At 41.2% G+C, this 20,170-nt stretch overlaps 1 protein-coding gene across 2 annotated transcripts; it reads left to right on the top strand.

Moving 5' to 3' along the window:
* Positions 1-147: 147 nt before the first annotated feature.
* Positions 148-17,345, top strand: NUB1 (negative regulator of ubiquitin-like proteins 1). Of its 2 annotated transcripts, none has more exons than XM_010586195.1 (15): positions 148-740; positions 2,959-3,076; positions 3,164-3,325; positions 5,395-5,453; positions 6,036-6,106; positions 8,157-8,339; positions 9,835-9,923; positions 11,342-11,448; positions 12,319-12,505; positions 12,875-12,982; positions 13,148-13,300; positions 14,251-14,397; positions 14,661-14,756; positions 15,516-15,708; positions 16,659-17,345. In XM_010586195.1, the coding sequence occupies exons 1-15, from the start codon at positions 733-735 to the stop codon at positions 16,820-16,822; spliced, it is 1,845 nt and encodes a 614-aa protein (XP_010584497.1). In that variant the 5' UTR covers positions 148-732; the 3' UTR covers positions 16,823-17,345. The 2 variants fall into 2 exon arrangements, with proteins under 2 accessions (XP_010584497.1, XP_010584504.1); XM_010586202.1 differs by lacking the exon at positions 148-740 and adding an exon at positions 958-1,529.
* Positions 17,346-20,170: the final 2,825 nt, after the last annotated feature.

Below are 20,170 nucleotides of genomic sequence, written 5' to 3'. Positions count from 1 at the left end.
CGGCGGCGGCGGGGGTGCCGGGGAGCGCCCCTCCGGCCGCCCCTTCCCCGCGGTGCCCTGCTCGGCCTGGCCGCTTGCCGCTTTGCGGTCGCCCGCTCGGAAGCGGGGGGCCGGTTGTCCTCGGCCCCGCTGTGGCTTGCCCGAACGCTCCCCGGCCGCCCTGGTTTGGTAGGCGGCTGGGAAGGGCGGCGGCTCCGGGGGCCGTGCTTGGAATCCCCTTGGTGACAGCGGTGACCCGTGGGTCTCGGTGCTGTCGTGGTAGGGGAGAGGCTGGATGTGCTCCTGGGGAGGCCTGGGGGCACCCCGGGCTGGGGCCGGCGGTGTCCGCGTTGCCATCCTTTCGCCGAGCCGCTGGGTCGTGGCTTTGCTCATGACGCTGCTTCGGTCTCTTGGCCCTCCTTTAGCCGTGGAGGGACGTACCGTAGTTGCGCCAGGTAGCTTTCCTCCTTGTCTTTAGGGAAAATCGATGCATACTGCGTTATTAGTAAATCCTTCCGAGGCTCCTCCGTTCCTGCCATCAAAAATTGGGCGTTTGAACCTTATTTCTCTTACTGTTTTATGTCATCTGTAAGACTAGCTGGCTTTGGAGGAGGACAACTTAGCTACAAAAACTCGGTCTTGCATTCCAAGCGGCCCCTGGGAAATACCCCCTGATTGTTTACTCAAATTAGTTTTGAGAAAGCCCCTTTGCACTTCCTGAAACCGTGTCAGGAGCACTTGTGGTGTTGGCTGATGGAAAAGTAAGTCGTAAATGTTTTTGCTAAGGATACTTCTGTAATTTAGTTATGGTGAAAGAGGAATTTATGATAAATGTTAGAAGTGTTACATATAAAATGATAGCTTTTGTGCTTGTGAAAGCAAGATTTCTTTTTTTTTTCTTAATAGAGGGTTGGAAAGAATGAGTTTAATTGGAGACCCCAGTGGTGTTTTCTGTTTTAATAGCTTTGTAAGAAATCACAAGCTTACAAAACTATAAAATAGTATTGACAGAAAGATGAATGACGAGTTTATAAACGCCACTCATATTTACAATTCATAGTCTTAAGTGTAGGTTGCAATTTTAGACTTTATCTGGATGCCCCAAAGCCATGGATTACCTTTTTGTTTCTTGAGTTAATGTTGAGTAGAATTAGAAAGTGGTTCTTTAGCATAACCTAAAAGTGGGAAAACTATGGTCACAGGTTGTTCATGAGAATTGCCTGGCATGTTCTGGAAAAGGGGGAAAGCTGCATTAATAACTTCTATGCATATTTTGAAAATTGAGCGTGTTCGTTGCTTTCTGCTTTGTAAAGGCCATGTTTTGCCTTGGCCCTAAAATAATGATGCCAACAACATCATTCCAACAAGAAAGAGAACCCGTGGTTTTCTCTCCTAGTTTGGACAGACGTTATGCAAATTACAGCAATCCATCAGGAAGGACTGTTAAACCATCCACTTGCTTAGTTAATCCTTCTGACTCCTCTTTAGAGGAGACTATTGTCTTTGCAGCATTCAAAGATTCTTTGTAGCTCGATAAAGCTGGGGTGGAGGTAAAGTTAACCAGTAAACTTATCACATGTTGGATGTTTGCCTGCATTTTTTTTGCTCTTAAATAGTGGTTTTTCTGAGCAAGGAACAGTCTTTGAAACTGGAAAAATGGATAGAAATGTTTGATTCTGCTTTTCTGTCCCCTTTTCTCCTGAGAGCTATGTGCTAATAAACAAGAATGAGAAAAGGAAACCGCACTGAAAGAAAAGTGAAACTGATTAATAAAAGTTCAATGGCAACATTAGTGCATATATGCCAACATTTTAAATGCTTCTCTATAAATTAAAGGACATCTTCTTCCATGTCCTAGTGTCCAAGAGCCAAAAGTCTCTCATGCTTTAATATGCACATAGATTTTTATTTGTTTTTTCTTCAGTTGAGATCACTGCATCTGCCTTTGCTTGTCCTCTCTGCATTCCCTATTTCTTGTTTTGTGTTTTTTTCAAGGGCATGTTGATTCAGTGGTTGCTACTTTCTCTGAGCTGAATGAGAATAACTTTTAGTGATGAATTCAACCTAAACTCACCTCACTATCATCTTCTCCCCAGTGATGAGTACTTTAATGCCTGGTGCAGATTTACAGTATACTTCTCTGATCTCAGCCTTTGCACTTTATGTTGCTTGTGCCCCACCTGTCTTTTCTAGCTTTGCAGTGGGAGCAGGAAGAGTGTTTCTTGGACTATGAAAAGTGACACGCTGCTATTTCATTGTTGTGATAACCAGAATTTTACAATAGGATTTTGTGATACTATTAAACTTGTTTGCTTGACAGGTGGTTGAGACTGGGGACGGGACGTGTAGATCGTTGTCTGCTCTTAGCTCTTTGTGCTCTAGCTAATCTTGCTTTGCTTGGGGGGCTGTGAACCTTACCTTATGGTCTTCTCCTGGTGGAGCTTGTGGTTCTGAGATGTCCTCTCTTGACACCTCTTTTCTGTCTTCCCAAAGAGTGTTCAACCATCCACTGGTGTAGAAAAGCTGTTAAAGTAGGGAAGTGGGAGAAGCAGGAAGGCAGAGGTACAGCAAGGAAATGTTTCAGAGGGGGGTTGGGTTGAGTCAGCCTTTCCTGGGCAGGGCAGAACCGAATCATGTATTTTGATGAATTGGTAACTCCTGCAATTCCAGCTCACATGAGGGATTAGGAAGAGGTTTAATTTCTCTTGAAGTGGCAAGCTTCAAAGCAGGGGGCTTCTGAATTATTCTTGCTCTAATCCAGGTTTCACCCGCTTTCCAATTTTTCATAATGGTTTGGATTCGGGCTCCCCTCCCCACTGAAATGCATGCAATGCATTTTATACTTGGCTTTTTTTGCAGAATTCAGAAATGTCACTTAGATTTCTTGAAAAAGTACAATATCTTAGTACACAAAAGCTATATTAAAATATTGATTATTTTTCTTTCTTTTCCCTTACAATTGTGGTTTTGTTTTAAAAGAATGGCGCAAAAGAAGTATTTAATAGCAAAACTGACAAGTTGCTTAAGAGAGGACAAAATTCAGCTATGGAAACCACCATACACAAATGAAAACAAAGAAGCTGGTAAAGAGATGAAGGTAAATATTCTCTCTAGAGTTGATACCGTGTATCTTCCATGTCATACTGCTGGTGCATTTTCCCAGTTTTTCTTGCTGTTTTCTTAGGAGCTTGTACAAAAATACTCATCTAAGCTGAATATCAATGAGAATGATACAGAGAATATGCTTGAAGAAATACGGTGTAAAGCAATTGAGCGCGGAACAGGAAATGAAAATTTTAAAGTGACTGGGATTGCGAGACTTGATATATATCTGCCTCGTAGAAAAGTAAGTGACACTGTAGAAAAGTCAGGATCAGTAGCTTTACTTTGGCCTTTTGAGTTCTAGATATGTCTAATGCAAATATTTTCACTTATTAAACTTTTTCAGTTGTTTTGTATGAGATCTGTGTTGAGTATCTAAAATATGGGGGGTGGGGGCAGTTACTGAGGTATATTTCAGCTTCCCAGGTATGTGGGAATATCATGGCAAAGGAATATAATATTGGGAGATCAGTAATTGTCTTCTCTTTAGGATGTAATGAGGAATTATCTTTCAATGAAGAACAGTAAATTAGATTTAAGTGTCTATCTAGTTCAGTTTGATTCCTTCTGATGTGACTGTTCACATTAGCAGTAAAGAGCAGGTGTATTTTTTTTGATGCAAAATACCTGAAGTTGAATTAGCATATGAATATCACTGTGTTACCACAGCTTTTGCTTAAATGACAGCTTTAATTTTTAAAAAATTTCCCTTTATATCCAATAAGCAACTTGAACTTGGTGTCATCTTAGGCCATGTATGGCTGATGACATTGAAAAGAACTCCTTTAGCTTTTAACCGTGCTATGTGGCAATGATCTTAGTGATGACATTATCCTCATGTAACTATTCTAGTCCAGGCAGCTAAGTAAACTTACTTTAAAATTGGTATGTCCAGCGTTTCAACTTGGAAATGGGAAGCAGGATTTTCTATTGTGATGGTACTCATCTATTGTCTTCTAAGTCTGGCTCCTAAAAGCTTCACAAAGATAGAACTGAATTAAGTCTTGCCCTTTTAAAGCCAGGCTTCAACATCTAGTTTCATGCATAAATATTCTAGAATAATGATGTGAATCTAATGAAATCAGTGTCAAACTCATCACCATACCAAATTTGATGGCTGTATCTACCCTAGTCAGCTAAACACAGGTTGGGGACAGGCTGGCCACTGTTTGATGGACACCCATGTTGTCAGCGTTGGCTGTGATGTAGTTTAGCCCAGACCCCCGGTATGCTGCGAGCAACGCCCAGGCACAGTGTGAGGGCTAACGTGGGCCAGGGACTGATCTCAAAGGGCATTTTGGATACAGCTGCTCTGCTTTGAAGGTTGAGAGGATTCAACCATATGGATGTGAAGCGTGGTCTACAGGTTTGTCACAGGACAGAGAGCAGGACCTTGGTTAGGTTCTCACTAATATAAAGCCTCTTAACAGGGAATATTTTGCTCTTAAACAGTCTCTAGCAAGCACAGCAATCTCCAGTCACTTCCTAGTTTTGATCATGTGCAGGAGCAGCATCTTCCTCAATACTGTATGTCTTCATCCACTCTGATAACAGTGAAAGAGAGCTTCATTATTGAGGGGCACTTAAAGGTTGTAGTCATCTTATCAGCAACAGAAGTGAATGTTCACTCTGGAAAAGGGCAAAGTTGGTTGGGGTTTTTTTTCTGAAGAAGATCTTAGATGGTGACTGATGCTTCAGAAGGATTTTATTTTTATTCTTTTTTTTTTACTGAATACTTGCAAAAACTCAACACACAATCATAATTGTTCTCTCTCCTGTAGTGAAAAATAATTACCAGGGCATGTGATGGGCTAAAGGGTAGAGGGTGTTAAGTGATTGCCATGCAGTTAAAACAAACAAACGGTTTCATAATTTCTCTTTATAATGCTATTGGGCATAGGGGAATTAATTAATTTAAAATTCCAGTTTATCTAATCTGGGACCAGAGACACTAATAGGAATTAATGATAACTTAGCCAGTCACAGGTGAGTGGCATAATTACAAAGCAGAGTTAAGATTGCAAGTGCATAATTAAATTAGTTTAAATTGTTTGGTTCTGAATTTAGATTTATCTAATTCTGAATCTTCTTCTGTTATAATGCTTATTTTTAGCACAATATAGCAAGTACAAGGCTCCCTGCCCGGAAATTACTAATATGTATGCCTAACCATAACCCTGTTAACATGGTTATTATTTGAAAAAGAAATTGTAGTTATTGTAAAACAATTAATTAAGAAAATGTCCAAAGTATCTTGATATCATGCTTTTTTCCTTCCCTCCTCCTTTCCCCCACCCAATATAATTACTACAGAGCAGAAAAATCCCACTGGAAACTAACCTGTTCATCACAGGCAAGGAGCTCAGATCACAGTAAGTGTAAACACCCTTGGTTCTTCTCTAGTGAGATAGTGTACTATCATACAGTACTTAAAAAAAAAAAAAAAAAAAAAGACAAACAGAGCACTATTTGTTTGATTTAAGCTTTTTCTTAGCATGTATGTCTGAATAGGATGTCCAGTGTCCCTGTAGGGCAGTTCATGTAAGAAGCTGTGGTTTAACAGATAGAAAACAGGAAAGTTGCAACTGTGGAAGATAGTTCTCTGTAAATCCCCAGCAAGTACCTGAGAAGGCACTAGTGATCAATGTTCTAAATCTGTAACTAGGGAGGTCTTCTAAACAGCAAACATTAGCTTGTCTTCCTTTTGTGTTTTTAAGCCTAATAAAATTAGATTCTTTTGTCTGCTTTATTTTTTCCCTTTCTGTATCCCAGATTTTCCCTATATGGTATACAAAGCTTTTTAATGATGTTATTTTACTTCTAGCAGCCTTTTATAGCAAAAGTTTTAAGCCAGTTATGAGCATACTGATTTTTTTACTTTTCTTACTATTCTAACAGAAATACTGTATAGACTTAGAAACTTATATTTGTGGATGAAATTCTTTCTTTCACAGGATAGCACAGGAACATGCATTAAAAGAAAATGCTATCAAAATAATCATAAATAAGAAGCAGCTTGACCTGGGTATGTATCTCTAGTTAAGTATACTTTTGTGGTCATTTTCTAGTTTACTGATTCTCAAAAGAAAAATTTCTTGCAACTCTGTTGATTTCAGAAATTCCCAAGGAATAGCAATTATATTTGTCAGGTTGTGGTGGGTTGACTCTGGCTGAAGGCCAGATGCCCACCAAAGCTGCTCTGTCACTCCCCTCACCCTCCTCCCCCGCCCTCAGCTGGACAGGAGAGAGAAAATATAACAAAGGGCTTGTGGGTCGAGATAAGGACAGGGAGAGATCACTCAACCAATTACCGTCATGGGCAAAACAGACTCGACTTGGGGAAAATTAACTTAATTTATTGCCAGTCAACCAGAATAGGGTAATGAGAAATAAAATCAAATCTCAAAACACCTTCCCTCCACCCCTGCCTTCCTCCCGGGCACAGCTTCACCCCTGAATTCTCTACCTCCTACTCCCCCCAGCAGTGCAGGCGGACGGGGAGTGGGGGTTACGATCAGTTTATCACACATTGTCTCTGCTGCTTCATCCTCCTCCTCAGGGGCAGGACTCCTCACACTCCTCCCCTGCCCCAGCGTGGGGTCCCTCCCACGGGAGACAGTTCTCCACGAACTTCTCCAACGTGGGTCCTTCCCACGGGCTGCAGTTCTTCACGAACTGCTCCAGCGTGGGTCCCTTCCACAGGGTGCAGCCCTTCAGGCACAGCCTGCTCCAGCGTGGGTCCCCCGCGGGGTCACAAGTCCTGCCAGAAAACCTGCTCCAGCGTGGGCTCCTCTCTCCATGGGTCCGCAGGTCCTGCCAGGAGCCTGCTCCAGTGGGGGTTCCCAAGGGGTCACAGCCTCCTTCGGGCACCCACCTGCTCCTGCATGGGGTCCTCCCCGGGCTGCAGGTGGAGATCTGCTCCCCCGTGGACCTCCCTGGGCTGCAGGGGGACAGCCTGCCTCACCATGGTCTTCCCCACGGGCTGGAGGGGAATCTCTGCTCTGGCACCTGGAGCACCTTCTCCCCCTCCTTCTGCACTGACCTGGGGGTCTGCAGGGTTGGTTCTCTCACATCTTCTCACTCCTCTCCCCAGCTGCAGTTTCTGTGCCTGCGACCACTTTTTTCCCCTTCTTAAATATGTTGTCACAGAGGTGCTACCACCATCGCTGATGGGCTCGGCCTTGGCCGGCGGTGGGTCCATCTTGGAGCCAGCTGGCCTTGGTTCTGTCAGACATAGGGGAAGCTTCTAGCAGCTTCTCACAGAAGCCACCCCTATAGCCCCCCGCTACTAAAATCTTGCCACACAAACCCAATACACAGATTCTGCTCTACAGGAAATGTAATAAATTATAATGATCAAAATTCTTAGAATTAGAGCAATTATAGGAATCCTGTAGTAAATGTTGAAAATCCATTTTTTTAAGTGTCGAAACACTTAAAATGCATGTTTAAGAGAAACCCTAAATTTCCTCAAAAACCATATTGCATAACAGCACATCCAAAACCCTCTTGTAATGCTTCACACATGTTCAACTTGTCAGACATGTTGTGGGAAGTGATGACAACAGCTTCCTCTTTATGGATGGCCTAAGCATCTGACATTTTTTTCCTTTAGAATATGTCGGAATTAGAGTGATGGAATTGACAACAGGAACTCAGATTCAGTTCCCAGTTCCTCTGTACTGTTACTGTTGTAATGTATGATCCTGGACATTTTGTTATTCCAGTTTTTGCCTGAAGATAATTAACTGAAATAGAAACAATCATATTTTTGATTTGAAAAAAGCAAGCAAGTAAAGAAACATACCAGTTATTTAAAAAGCTCTTTTAAGATGCAAGTCTGATTCTAATTTCTGAGTATGTACTGAATATGTCAGTAATTGGCAGGAGTTTTGATTGGGTTCTTGAGTCTAGTAATTCCTGTCGTTCTTCAGTACAAGTAAGGCAAGGGGCTGTTCAGGTTGTTTTGTTTGTGGGTGTTGGATTCCCCCCCCGCCCCATGGCAGTACAATGTAAAATGGTCTGTCTTCACAAACAGAGTATTTTAATTTTATTCATCATACTCTATTTTGCAGGCAAAACCCTTGAAGACCAGGGTGTAACGCACAATGCGAAAGTGATGGTACTTCAACTGGAACAGAGTGATGAGGAAACTAAAAGAAAAGTTCAGGAAGAAGAGCTTCAATGCAAGAAAGAAAAAGAAATAAATGACAAGATGCAAAGAACTAAGAAGGGTTTAGAAATTCTAGCAGAGAGAGGTAAGGGGGTTTGTTAGAGGGTTTTTGTGGGGTGGAGGCAGATGGGTGTTCATTAATTCTTGTGCATCAAAAATTATCTTCTCAGGGGACTTTCAACATAGAAGAGTGCCTGTACCGTGGCTGGATTTCAATTTATACTTTTCTAGGTTTCTGCCTACTTGAAAACTGGATTTTAAATTGACTAAAACTTCCTCTTCTACTCCAACTCTTCTTACACAACTAGAATGCTAGAAAACATTTGGCACTTTGAGAAGGATATAATATGAATCAATTATTATTTAATTGGCACTTGACAGTTAAGGGACTGATGACTCTTGAGAACAGGCTTTAAATTTATTGTAGACATAAGCACAGTAGAATAATGTATTATAAGTCATTAAACACTTTTTTGTAGTTTACCTCAGATATGGCTGCGTGTAACCATGGTTTCATTGTGCAGAGTAGCTCATTTATCATTTTCATCTGTAATGTGGCTGTTCTCATTGCATTTGATGTTGATTGCTGGCAACTGTGGATTAAGTTAAAGGGATATAGTCAATCTAACAGTAATAGTTTCTCAAAATGAGGTTGTGTTTGTACATTGCTAGATGGTGAGTTTAAATCACTTCTTTATTTTATTATTTCAAAAATCCATAAACAAGGAACTGTGAAACTGAGTATGGAATGAATTCCTGCCAAATGCAAAAATACCTGAACAAAGCTTCTTTCAAGGGTCAGTGACAGCCTGTTTCTTACTATAGTATCAGATTATGAACAAATGAAAGAAGTGATTCCTTTTATGGATTTAAGGGGGAATTTAGACCCCAGCCCTTGAATCCTGTATAGGGCCTCTTTAAGGTATTTACCACTAACTGTCAGTTATAGCACAATGCCGAAGTACAGAGTGCAGTCCCTAATGGGCTCACAGGCTGAAGGTTCTGTGTGAAGTGTAGGAAGGATTTAACAACCCTTTTGTTTCATCTGAGAAAAAATGTAGTGCAGAAGCTTTTAATCTTAGCAAACTCCTGCTTAACTGCCTTTTGTTTATAAGAAAAGCATCTTTTCATTTTAAATCAGATGGAAGTGAAGACAAAATTGATAGCTTGGTTATAAGCATTAAAGATGTAGGGAAAGGAAAACATTGAGCTATTTTTTTCTGTTTTATCAACTGTGCTCAGTTGTGGTTTTCTTTATATTGTATGCTTTATTTGATAAAGCATTTCAAATGTTACATCATTTAAAATGTAGGTGTTTTGTCTTCTGCAAAAAATTATTTATAATTCAGGTAGCTTAATGTTGTGTCTAAATTTCTGGATGATTGTGTTTGTCTGATCAGGGCCATTGTTGGTAGGTATGTCCAAAAAACCACAGATGCAGCCGTTATATGTAATCCTGATTTTTGTTGTTTGTTTGCTTTTTTGTTTAACCATGTACTTACTGACATAATCTTACAACAGTAGAGTTACTTTGTTGAAGATGGTACTTACAATTCAAATTGTTTTTTCTTATATTTCAGAGGAGTACTTGGATCCAGATTCTGTTCCATATCTAGACATAGCTAATCAGACTGGAAGGTCAATTGAGATTCCTCCTCAAGCTAAAAAAGTAGGTAAAAGTATCTTATAAAGCTACTAAGACAGCTTTTTAAAGCTTGATTTATGAAGCATTTCAAATATGGGATTGAAATACAGTCAGAGTTTTGGGGATGTAACCCTGGGTCCAGTAGAAGTTTGCTTACTAGAAATAATTTTTAAATAAAATGGAAGTAGAACTCTACAATTGGGAATACTTCAGTCATCTGGAGACAGACCTCTGACTGCTGATCTAATTGCAGGTCTAATCTTGCACTGACCCCTGTGTGGTCCATATCTTATTTTTGTGTTTTAGGGTGAGCTTTAACTTTTGTTATATCCTAGCACCTATTTTAAATTTTGGGTGCCCTACAACATGAAAATAACTTGTTCGTTAAGCCTCAGTTTCAGTTGGAAACTCAATGAGTCTCTCAATCGGACTCTTTTAAAATAGTTTTGAGATCTTTTGCACTCCCCTCTCAAATTTAAATTTGTTCACCACAAATTTTGACAAATTCACCACAAAGTTCCACATCCTCAACTGAAAATGTCTTTGGTTGCGTACATGGATTGAATTACAGTAGGAGTGACATACCTGATGTTGGCTGCTGAAGCAGAAGAATGGTGATAGATGCTACCTTTTTAAGATTGCTAGATTTTCTGAAGATAAATAAAAATCTTTACAAATACTTGGAATTATACCCAGTAACAAAAAAAAAATACCTCTGGAAGAAATGAGCAGGCCCCAAGGTGTGCAAACTGCTGCCCTAGCCTCTTCTGAGGCATACTGTGTTTTCTGCATCATCTGGAGTTTCTGGATGATTGGAATAACAACTGTCTGTTCTCACAATGCATGCTGTTCTGATGAAGTGCTGAAAGTAGTAATTCACCTGTAGAGTTAAAGCATCAAATGTTCAAGTGCACAAGATTTCATCATTCAGTATTGAATGTGGGTGAGAGGAAATATTGCAGGTTGTTTCTATCCATATATATTATTTACATTTCCATTTGTCATACTGCAGGAACTAGAGTGTTTTCTGGCCACATTCAAAATAAAATTTTTGGTTCTGAGGTTTTAGAGGAGGTGAATTGTTAGATTTTACAAGATAGTTGTAATAGCAAAGCAACACAAATTTATGCTGTTAGGAAGTGTAGAACCCAGAAAAATGCTTAGCTTTTTATCACTCATCATTGAAAATCTGTCTAGGGTTGCATTCTTAAAATAAACTTGGTGCGACATTTCATGTGTCAGTAACATTCATTGCTTTTAATTAGACAATATTTTAACATTAGCAGATGAGAAAAATGTGAAATAGTACTGCTCTTGCAGAACTGATACAATTGTATTTTTCTAGGAAGAACAAGGGCTCTTAATGGATTATCTAGGTATTTCTTTTTAGTTATAAAAGTGAGTTGGGGAGGTGCAAAGGAAGTCTCAATCTGTTTTTCTAGGCACTTGTGCTGGCAATGGGTTATCATGAGAAGGGCAGAGCCTTAATGAAGAAGAAGGAATATGAGATAGCCCTGCCATATTTGTTGGATGCTGATAAACACTTCTGGTAAGAATCTTTCTAAGTTCTTGTGTCTCTCTTTCCTTTACTGTCAACCAAATACAGGAACAGCATTAGCTCTACCTGTGCATATAAATCAGGGCCTGTTTTGCCAGGGATTACTTCACACCCCTCTGCAAATGGGAGACGGCAGACAAAGGCTCTGACTTGCAGTGGCAGGTGGCTTCATGTAGGACAGCTGAAACAGATACTGCCACTGGGCAATTTAATCTTTCATATCAACATAAACAGTCAATATTCATGTACTAGGCTATAAATTGCATTAGCTTGAGAGACAGTTATGGATACTTGTTTGCAATTGCTCCTGTGAAGTAATAATTTCCTGTAAAAGGTGGAGCGGATAGCTGAGGTCAGTAACAGTATCAGCGTTTCTGCAGGTAAACTACTTTCCTGTCAGCAGTCAGAGCCCTAAATTGCTCTTTTGCGATCCCCAAAAGTAATATTATCCCTATCTGTTTCTCATCTGTGTGTGTGTGTGCAAGGAGACTAGCACAGGACTCAGCGTGTTCACATGCAGTAAGGAAGACAGTTGATGTCTGTCCTTTCAAAGATTACACAGGGTTTAATTCTGTTCTGCTTTTAAAGAGATGCTGTCTTAAATGGTAACAAAATGAGTTGTGACTAGTGTAATTCTTTGAGATCTAGTGTTATCATTAGTGCCCTGTGTATTAGTGAATGTGATGGGGGATCAGTGCTCTATTAAGTTCCACTGACCTCAGTTTGCTACCTCAAATATGAAGTATGTGCTTTCTCAAATATGTGAATATGCATACTTATAGCATGTTGTTTCGTTAGTGTTAAAAAGTGTGTGGAAAAAAAAGCCCCTCCCAGAAGACCAATAACTGCTTTGTTTTCCAGTGAGTGTAGCACAGAACTGCTGAATACTGTTGATAATTATGCAGTACTGCAGCTGGATATAGTGTGGTGCTACTTCCGCCTGGAGCAGCTGGACTGCCTGGATGATGCAGAGAAAAAGCTGTCCACAGCACATAGATGCTTCCAGAGGTGCTATGGGGAGAACCATGAAAGACTTATTGACATCAAAGTATGCAGGTTTTGATTTAATTAGGGTGGCCTTTTTTCTACATGTATTCAGTTACTGTTCAAGTATTACAAGACTGACTTTCAGAAGTTTAAAGTTTTCTCGTGCCTCCTCAGCCTGTAATCTAGTTGTGTAATTGTCAGCATAGTGAAAGCATTGGATCTGATGCAAAGGTCATGGCAAATGTGCGTTTATATGCATAGACATCATCAGTGTTTTAGATGTGATACTTTATCTGCACACTAAGTGTCACATATTAGTCACTCTGTCTTCTTTAAATGTGTAAAGTGTTCTACTGATAATGAATTGATGTTCTAACATATGCTTCTACCCATGTGCCCCCCCACACACCTTGTTTAAACAATTCTTTAGGGAAGCTATGGTCGTGAGAAGGTTTTATTTCTACGGCTTTACCTCCTTCAAGGGATAGGACACTATCACAGTGGCAGAGAAAAAGAGGCTGCTGAGTATATTCAGAAGGTAAGACACTATTAGGTAAAAATTCTGAGTTGTTCACACTAGCTCCTGTGTTTGGGCTCTGTCTTGCAGCTATTCTTTGCTTTCTCAGAAAAATGGGGAAACATTTTTTTTGTTTGTATGTTAGCAACAGTGTAAGTAATATCATTTTGTTCTTTCTATACCCAGGCATCTCGTTTACATGAGGAGCTGTCCATAGATCCTGATAAAGTTCATCGCCTGTCGCTCCTGGGATTCTCCGAACAGGAAGCTCGCCTTGCCCTGCGAGCATGCCATGGGAATGTGGAGCATGCTGCCAATCTTATCACCAACAGGAGAGAGGTATGGTGCAGTGAAAGTATTAAATCAAGGATCATATTAGTTGGGGTGTCTGTAAGATCATGTTTTGTGTGACTAGTGCAACATGGTGCTAAATTAAGGACTTTGATCATCCTGCTTTGGCACTGTTAGTGTAACTGACAGCTTGACATCTGTTGCCGCAAGTTTGAAACCAAAACTTAATATAACAAGGGAAGCTCTGTCCCAAAATAGATGGGATGAGAGAGCCAAAGACGTGTGGTTGTACCACAGAGGCGCATAGGAAGACTGCACCAGTGTTTGCTACTCAGCAGTACTCCATATGGGAATAAAAATGCCATGATCAAGCTATCACTCCTGGGCTTGGGTGGTCTGAATCCCAAGAGGCTGCACAATAAAGTGCTATGAGGGTGACCATCAAGCTACACTGTATTACGGCTTTGGACTTGGAAGATTCAGGAGGGGAGAAGGATTTTTTTTATGTGCTGAAGTGAAGTGAAGACAGTGTTGTCCAGATCTGAAGTGCCTTAAGTCATGTTTGGTAAGCTGAGATGGCACTTCTAGACTTCAGACAGTGAAATGTGGATGGAAAAGTCAAATGGCTGAGAGAAGGGCTGAATAGAACTCCTTGGCTACACGCCCAGTTCTGACTGTGTGTCCTTGGCAAGTCTTGACTACAGGCCCATCTGCCAAACAGGTTTATCGCTCACCACACAGGGCCTATAATAGCTGTGATGGCATAAGATCCGATCTGCAGAGACTGTAGAGCGGAAGTATGGCAACAGTGCTAGCTCATGGAAATACAACTTTATTTAGTAACAAGTGTCTGGCACCACAGTCTGTATTTAAAAAAAAGAAAAGTTAAAAAATCCCTTTTCCTCAAGAGATTCAAACTTGAAGTAACCCTATATGCACAGGGGAAGGCTGAAGGATTCCCATGCACAATGAGCTTTGTAATGGCTGTGTTCTTGCAGGAAAAGGCACAGATACGGAGGGAGGAGAGAGCTAAAAGAAGGCAGCGACTGGAAGACATAAATACTTTGAAAAGTATGGGCTATTCAGAGAGAGCTGCTCAAGTAGCTCTTCATAATACACAGGGAAACCTGGACCAAGCCTTTCAGGTAAGTAATTTTTAGGAGTAGTACTTTTGTACAAAAAACTTGTTTGCTTTTTTTATTTATTGTTTAGCAGATTCTTATTTTCTGTAGTCTATATTTTTAGTTCATAGCTATTTTTCTGAACTGTAATGACTGAACTGATGAATCAGATATCATTTAAGTTGGCTGATATTTGCTTATATCAACTATTGAGCTAAATACATACCCCTGCCAAGGACCATTATATCTCTGTTGCTCTATTCTGATCCCTTTCTGCTTTATTGTAGTTTATTCTTGACAATCCAGAGTTATTGTTGGAAGATGATGATCATGATCCTGTGGCCATGGACCAGTTTCAGGTTTCCCAGGAAAGTATTGATCAAGTAAGTTAGACCGCTTGCTTTCTTAGGAGTTGGTTGTCTTGTTTCTGAATTATGCCTTCAAACACACCAAATCTTCCTTGTACAGCTTTGTTTAAGTATTCTTTGACCCATGGCACTCAAGCTGTCACACTTCCACTGTCTGGCATCTGCTCTTCACGGTGAAGTCACACTCAGGCTAAAATGTAATTTGTGTGTACTTCCTGTCCATTACACCAACCTGTCATGCATGGATGTGGAGGGAAGAAGTATGTGCGCTCTAATGCTCTATCCCAAAAAAAGACAGAAAATGGGAAACTTATTTGAGTCTCTAAACATTGCAATGCACAAGGGAAAGAGTTGGAATGTGTCTTTCTCATCATAGGCTGTCTGAAAAGCTTTTCAGTAGTTAGTGTGGCTATGTAATTAATGTCAGATAGGCACAAAAACTATATTGCCTAGAAAAAGTAAATAGCACGTGCACACTCCTGATGTGCTGGAGTGCTTTGAAGTTTCCTTTTGAAAAACAGAAAAAAGAATTGGTCTGATATTAAACAAGAGGCTCTTGATTCTTTTAAAGATCCCCATTCCTTTAATAGGTCACTGGCCTGTTGTTAACTGTTCCAGTAAACCAGAGTCAGTGTCCTGGAATTCCTGGCATGCAGCGCTTTCCTCTGTGCAAGAAGAATGACTGTCAGATGCAGAGTCAGATTCCTGTCAGACCCTGGTGCTGAATGAGCTTGGATTTCTCCAGATTTTTTTATTTTTTCCCCCCTCCTGTAGCTGATGTATATGGGTTTCAGCCGTGAGTCAGCAGAGCAAGCTTTAAAGGTCTTTAAAGGCAACATCCACTTAGCTTCCCAAACCCTTGCTCATTATGGGGGAGTTCTTCCTGCGTCACTGCAGCTGTCTCCAGAAGGGTCCAGTCCGTCAGAAGAATCAACTTCATCAAAGGACTCGCCTACAGAGTCTGCAGGTAAGGATGTTGCATACAGCAGGCAGAGAAGCAGGAAGGCTGTTTTCTGGCTTTTGTACAAAACAATTAAGTGATTTCTCCTTAAATACTGGTAGAGGGCCTTGAGTAATGCCCCAGACTACTTTTATTAGTAACAGTTACAGGCAAGCCATCCATTAGCGCAGGTAAGCTACAGCCCCTGCAGTCCCCGACAGCCCATATATGGGACCATAAAGGATACTATCAGCTGTAGGCAGTGTGTAAGATGGATGCAGCCAGAAGAAAGGGTGACCTTCAGAGGCGTCCTGGGAAGGGCTGAGAGGAAATGGCTGCTGAGCAGGCTGTGGCTTTGGCACATGAGGCTGGAGGCCACGGGTGTCTGCATCCTCACTTCCCCAGCAAGGAATGCATGGCCCTTTCTAGCCCACAAGCAATTCTAGCTTCTCCCATCTAATTGTACTGGCTCACACCAGTTCTCTTTAAAAACAAACCAATCTCTCCCTGCCTGTACTCTCTCAGAGAGCAAGTACTAAGTTGCTGGAGCATGTTCCCTGGACCTACCACTGGTAATGATGATTTTTTGGCTTGCCAATATGTGGGTTCTGACTGCTAGGGAGTTTATTCCAAATCTGTGCTGTACGGTCAGCTGATTTGACCACATACTCCTTCCTTGTGTCCCTTATGTGATAGAACCGTAATTGATACCATTTAGCAAAGAAGAAACTTGCACATACTTTCTCTCCCTTCTGTTATTTGTCAGAGCTGTAGTGATCCCTGTTGCACAACTAAAGGGTTTCCTACAGCTTTAAATAGTAGGAAAAAACAGCCATCCTGCAATACTGTTTGCAGAGCCACTTGAAATAAGAGGAGTCTTACAGTAACAGACTTGCAGAGCAGTCATGCTGATGAAAGAGGGAAAGTACCAACTTGTTTCAGAGGTGAATTCTTCTGCTGCTTCTTTTTATTGGAAGGTTCTTCTAGTTCAGCAACAGATGAAGACATGGAGACTGATGCAGTCAATGAAATCCTAGAGGATATTCCTGAACACGAAGAGGATTATCTGGATTTAACACTGGAGGAAGAGGAACAGATCATTCATGAATACTTATCCTATATACAAGTACCACAGCATTAAATCCCATTACATCTACTTTAGTTATATGTATTTACCTTGACAAATTGAGTTTGGATTATAAATGCACCTTCAGCTTATCTCTTACTTAAATGCCTTGAATTCTGTTAAACTATAGGTGGAACACTTAATTCCTGCTTATTTATAAATCTGCTTAAAGCCTACATTTGTGATACATTGTAATTTATTGTCATAGCAGAAAAATAGAAACATTTATTTTCAGAAGAAAATTTAATAGAACTAAACTATATTTTTATTGTGAAATAAGTTAATTCACTTAGTATTCAAGTAAAGAAGCATTTCTATACCATTTTAAAATACCAGCTTTAAAAAAAAAAAAGTGAGTTTGTAAATCAGAAACCTAGCTCATGAGGTTAGAGGTATCGACTTTCAAACTGTTCTCCTTTTCTTCTGAAAGATTTCTAAGAGACATTTACGTATCTGTTGTGCATGGATTTATACTGTGTTCTGCTTGTCACTTCCTGCAGGTGTTACACAGGCAATAAAGATAACTATGTGCTGCTCCTGCTTTTAGGAAGAGTTTTCTATGCTTTGGTTTTAAAAAACAGTAGGAACTACCTGGCAGGGCCCTGTCCTGTCAGACCCCTGTGTAGTGGTATTTCCTTTTACAACTAAATAACCAGTTTCCCCAAGCAGCTCCTCTTAACCTCTTGCAGGTGTGCGGCTTAAAGATTGACGGATTTTGTGGGGAAGACAAGATTTTCTTTAATCAGCTGTTGAACAAAACTTGGTTCAGGCACTGTTCGGTAGTCGTGCCCAGCTTCGGCTTTCTGGAGGAATAGTTGGGGGTTTTGTGTGTGTTTTATAACATCCTGTTTTCTGCTATGTAAGCACTCCTCTCCACTGGGAACAGAAGTTGCCCTCCCTGCTTGTCAGCTTTTCTTTAAACGTGGTTTATTTGTTTTCCATAACGCCATTGTCACGGCAGAGGGAGCTCGTTCCCCTCTGCTCCAGGCGCAGTGCTGGAGCTGGTGGGAATGGGGGAACTGGCAGTCATCTCTGCTTAGAGCGAGGCCTAACAGCAGCTGCTGGAAAATGAACCTTCTGTCTGGTGACAGTTCATCCTTACCCAGCATTTATCAGTGGGGAAGCGAGGGCTTGAACTTCTGTTAGGGCAAACATGATCCTGGAGGAAGCAGAGCTTTGGCCTGCAAAATGACCGCTCGGTTCCAGCGGATAGACTTAATAGGCTTCAGTAGTGGATTTTTTTTTTTCCTGGCTACCTTAGCCAAGGACAGCAAAAAGCAGGGAGTGATTACACTGTTAAGGAATTACTTGTATTTCATACTTATGTATCAAGGCAAGTGCTATAAAAATTGCGTAGTTTTGTATCTGCTCCCAGAAGGTTGAAGTGTTTCTAAAGCCAGTAAAACGAGCTGCTGAGGCAAAAACCAGCCCCAGCAACCATTGTATGCTGTTGCTCTACAGGTGAGCACTGAGGAACCACTGGGCAAAATGCAGAGCAAAACCAGAATACATAAAAGAATTTAAAATTGGAAACACATAAAAAGTGATGGATGTGGTTTTAACAGGAAGTAGGTGGGAAAGCATAAATTGATTCCTTCTGTTAGCCAGAGGGGTTCCCAAACCTACTGGCACCCTGGCATTACCTTATGCTAGCCCCTAGGCATGCACCAAAGGCAGCGTTGGGCTGTACAGGCAGTATTTTTCCTCTTTGAAGTGGATTGCGTAGCAAACTGGCAGTGACAACTTAAGAAGTGAAGGTTTGTCCTTGGGCAATTTAAAATTAGCAACATAACATGCAGTGCTTGTCAGAGAAGCCATTCCTCAATGATGTAATTCTGCCAGCGCTGCCCCTGAGAAACTGTGCGTGCAGTTCTAAGTGATCAGCAGGGCAGGAGGCATTGGCTAGAAGTTTTAAGTAAGTTAATTTTGACTGTGTATTTGAAGATACTGTGATATGTTTAGCAACAGGCAGAAGTGGTAATGACTCATTAATTCCACTCTTTATGAGATCTATGTCTATTAAACCCATTTGTTAATTTCATGTGCAGCTGCTGTGTATGGCCAGATAAGCTCTTGTGTTTAACATACTGTGTGCAAAGTTTTAAACAAAAAGTATAGCCCAGACCATCTGTGCAACTCACTCTGTCCATCTCTGCTAAAGGCCTCCTACTTAGCATTGACCTCATAAGCAAAATACAAACAAAATTAGCTGCATAGCAAGCCATCACCCCAGCAACCAAGAGCTACTGTCTCATAGAAATGTCTCACAGGGCCAGCACTGAGCTGCAACGACCAGACTGAGAGGTTAGAGTGGAATGAAGTCTATACTATGTAGATGACCTCCCAGATCAGTCTTTCATGGTAGGCATTTAACATACATAATGAAAATGCTGTTTCCTACTAGATGCAGAAACCTGCCAGGTGACAGCCAACAAAGCTGCTCATCAGGAGAGGCAAGGAGGGTAAGTAGTAGCAGTGACAGGCCCGACCCAATGATGCAGTGTCACAGTTTTGGAGTAGGGGTCTTGGGTGCCACCACGGTGAGCGCTGAGCCAGTGCGTGTGGCTCATTGTTGTCCATGCTTTCCCTTAAGACTGGGCTTTGGTCTGTGGCTGGTCATCCCTTCCCCTGACTAGGGAAACCGAGCTCTAGCAGTCTGGTGACTGGCAGGAGGCAGGACAGCTCCATGGCAGGCCTGACTCCAGCCCCAGCAGTGAGGGAAAGACAAGTGTGTCCAAAAGTATACGGGTTGGGGTTTTTTTTCCATATTGCATCCATTCTTAACTGCTGTGCATCTGCAGCCAGCCACATCCCTGCTAAATGAGAAGAAAATAAAAAATAGACAGTTGTCTGTAAATGCCACATGTTTATTAGTCCATTCTAAAAAAGGATTACAGCATTTTTTATCTTGCTGTAGTACAGAATAAATAAAGCCATAAAAATAAAAACATGTGGTTAGATATTTTTGTACTGGTTCCACAAAGAGTTATATCTGCAAATAGAAAAATATAAGAACCCTTGTTTATTCATGGCTCAGTGGTTATCAGAAGGGATGAACCTGGAAAAAGACTGGGAGAACTTCTTGAGTTTGACTGCTTATCTGATGCTACTAACAACCTAGCAAACCAAGGCCAGACAGGGCCTTGTAAGGAGGAAAGATAAACATAGAGCACCCAATAAATCCTCCTGTTTTGCTTTTCTCTCCTCTGAAGAACACAGTTTGACATTCCCAGGGGATATAAAGAAAACCTTTCCCCTATGAGGGCAGTCAAGCAGTGGGCCAGGCTGCCCAGAGGTGGTGCAGTTGCCACCATAGCCCTGGTGCCCAGGGAACAGCCTCCACCTCCTGCCCCACTGAGACAA

This window comes from Haliaeetus leucocephalus, unplaced genomic scaffold (assembly GCF_000737465.1).
Source record: "Haliaeetus leucocephalus isolate CR32 unplaced genomic scaffold, Haliaeetus_leucocephalus-4.0 Scaffold0, whole genome shotgun sequence".
Lineage (NCBI taxonomy): Eukaryota > Metazoa > Chordata > Aves > Accipitriformes > Accipitridae > Haliaeetus > Haliaeetus leucocephalus.
The sequence above is the reverse complement of the archived record's forward strand: the minus strand, read 5'-3'. Positions and strand labels throughout refer to the sequence as shown.

Coding starts and splice junctions, on each gene's coding strand:
- NUB1 (XM_010586195.1), top strand. Junction 3,077..3,163: donor AAGCTGGTAAAGAGATGAAG/GTAAATATTCTC, acceptor CTGTTTTCTTAG/GAGCTTGTACAAAAATACTC. Junction 9,924..11,341: donor TTCCTCCTCAAGCTAAAAAA/GTAGGTAAAAGT, acceptor CTGTTTTTCTAG/GCACTTGTGCTGGCAATGGG.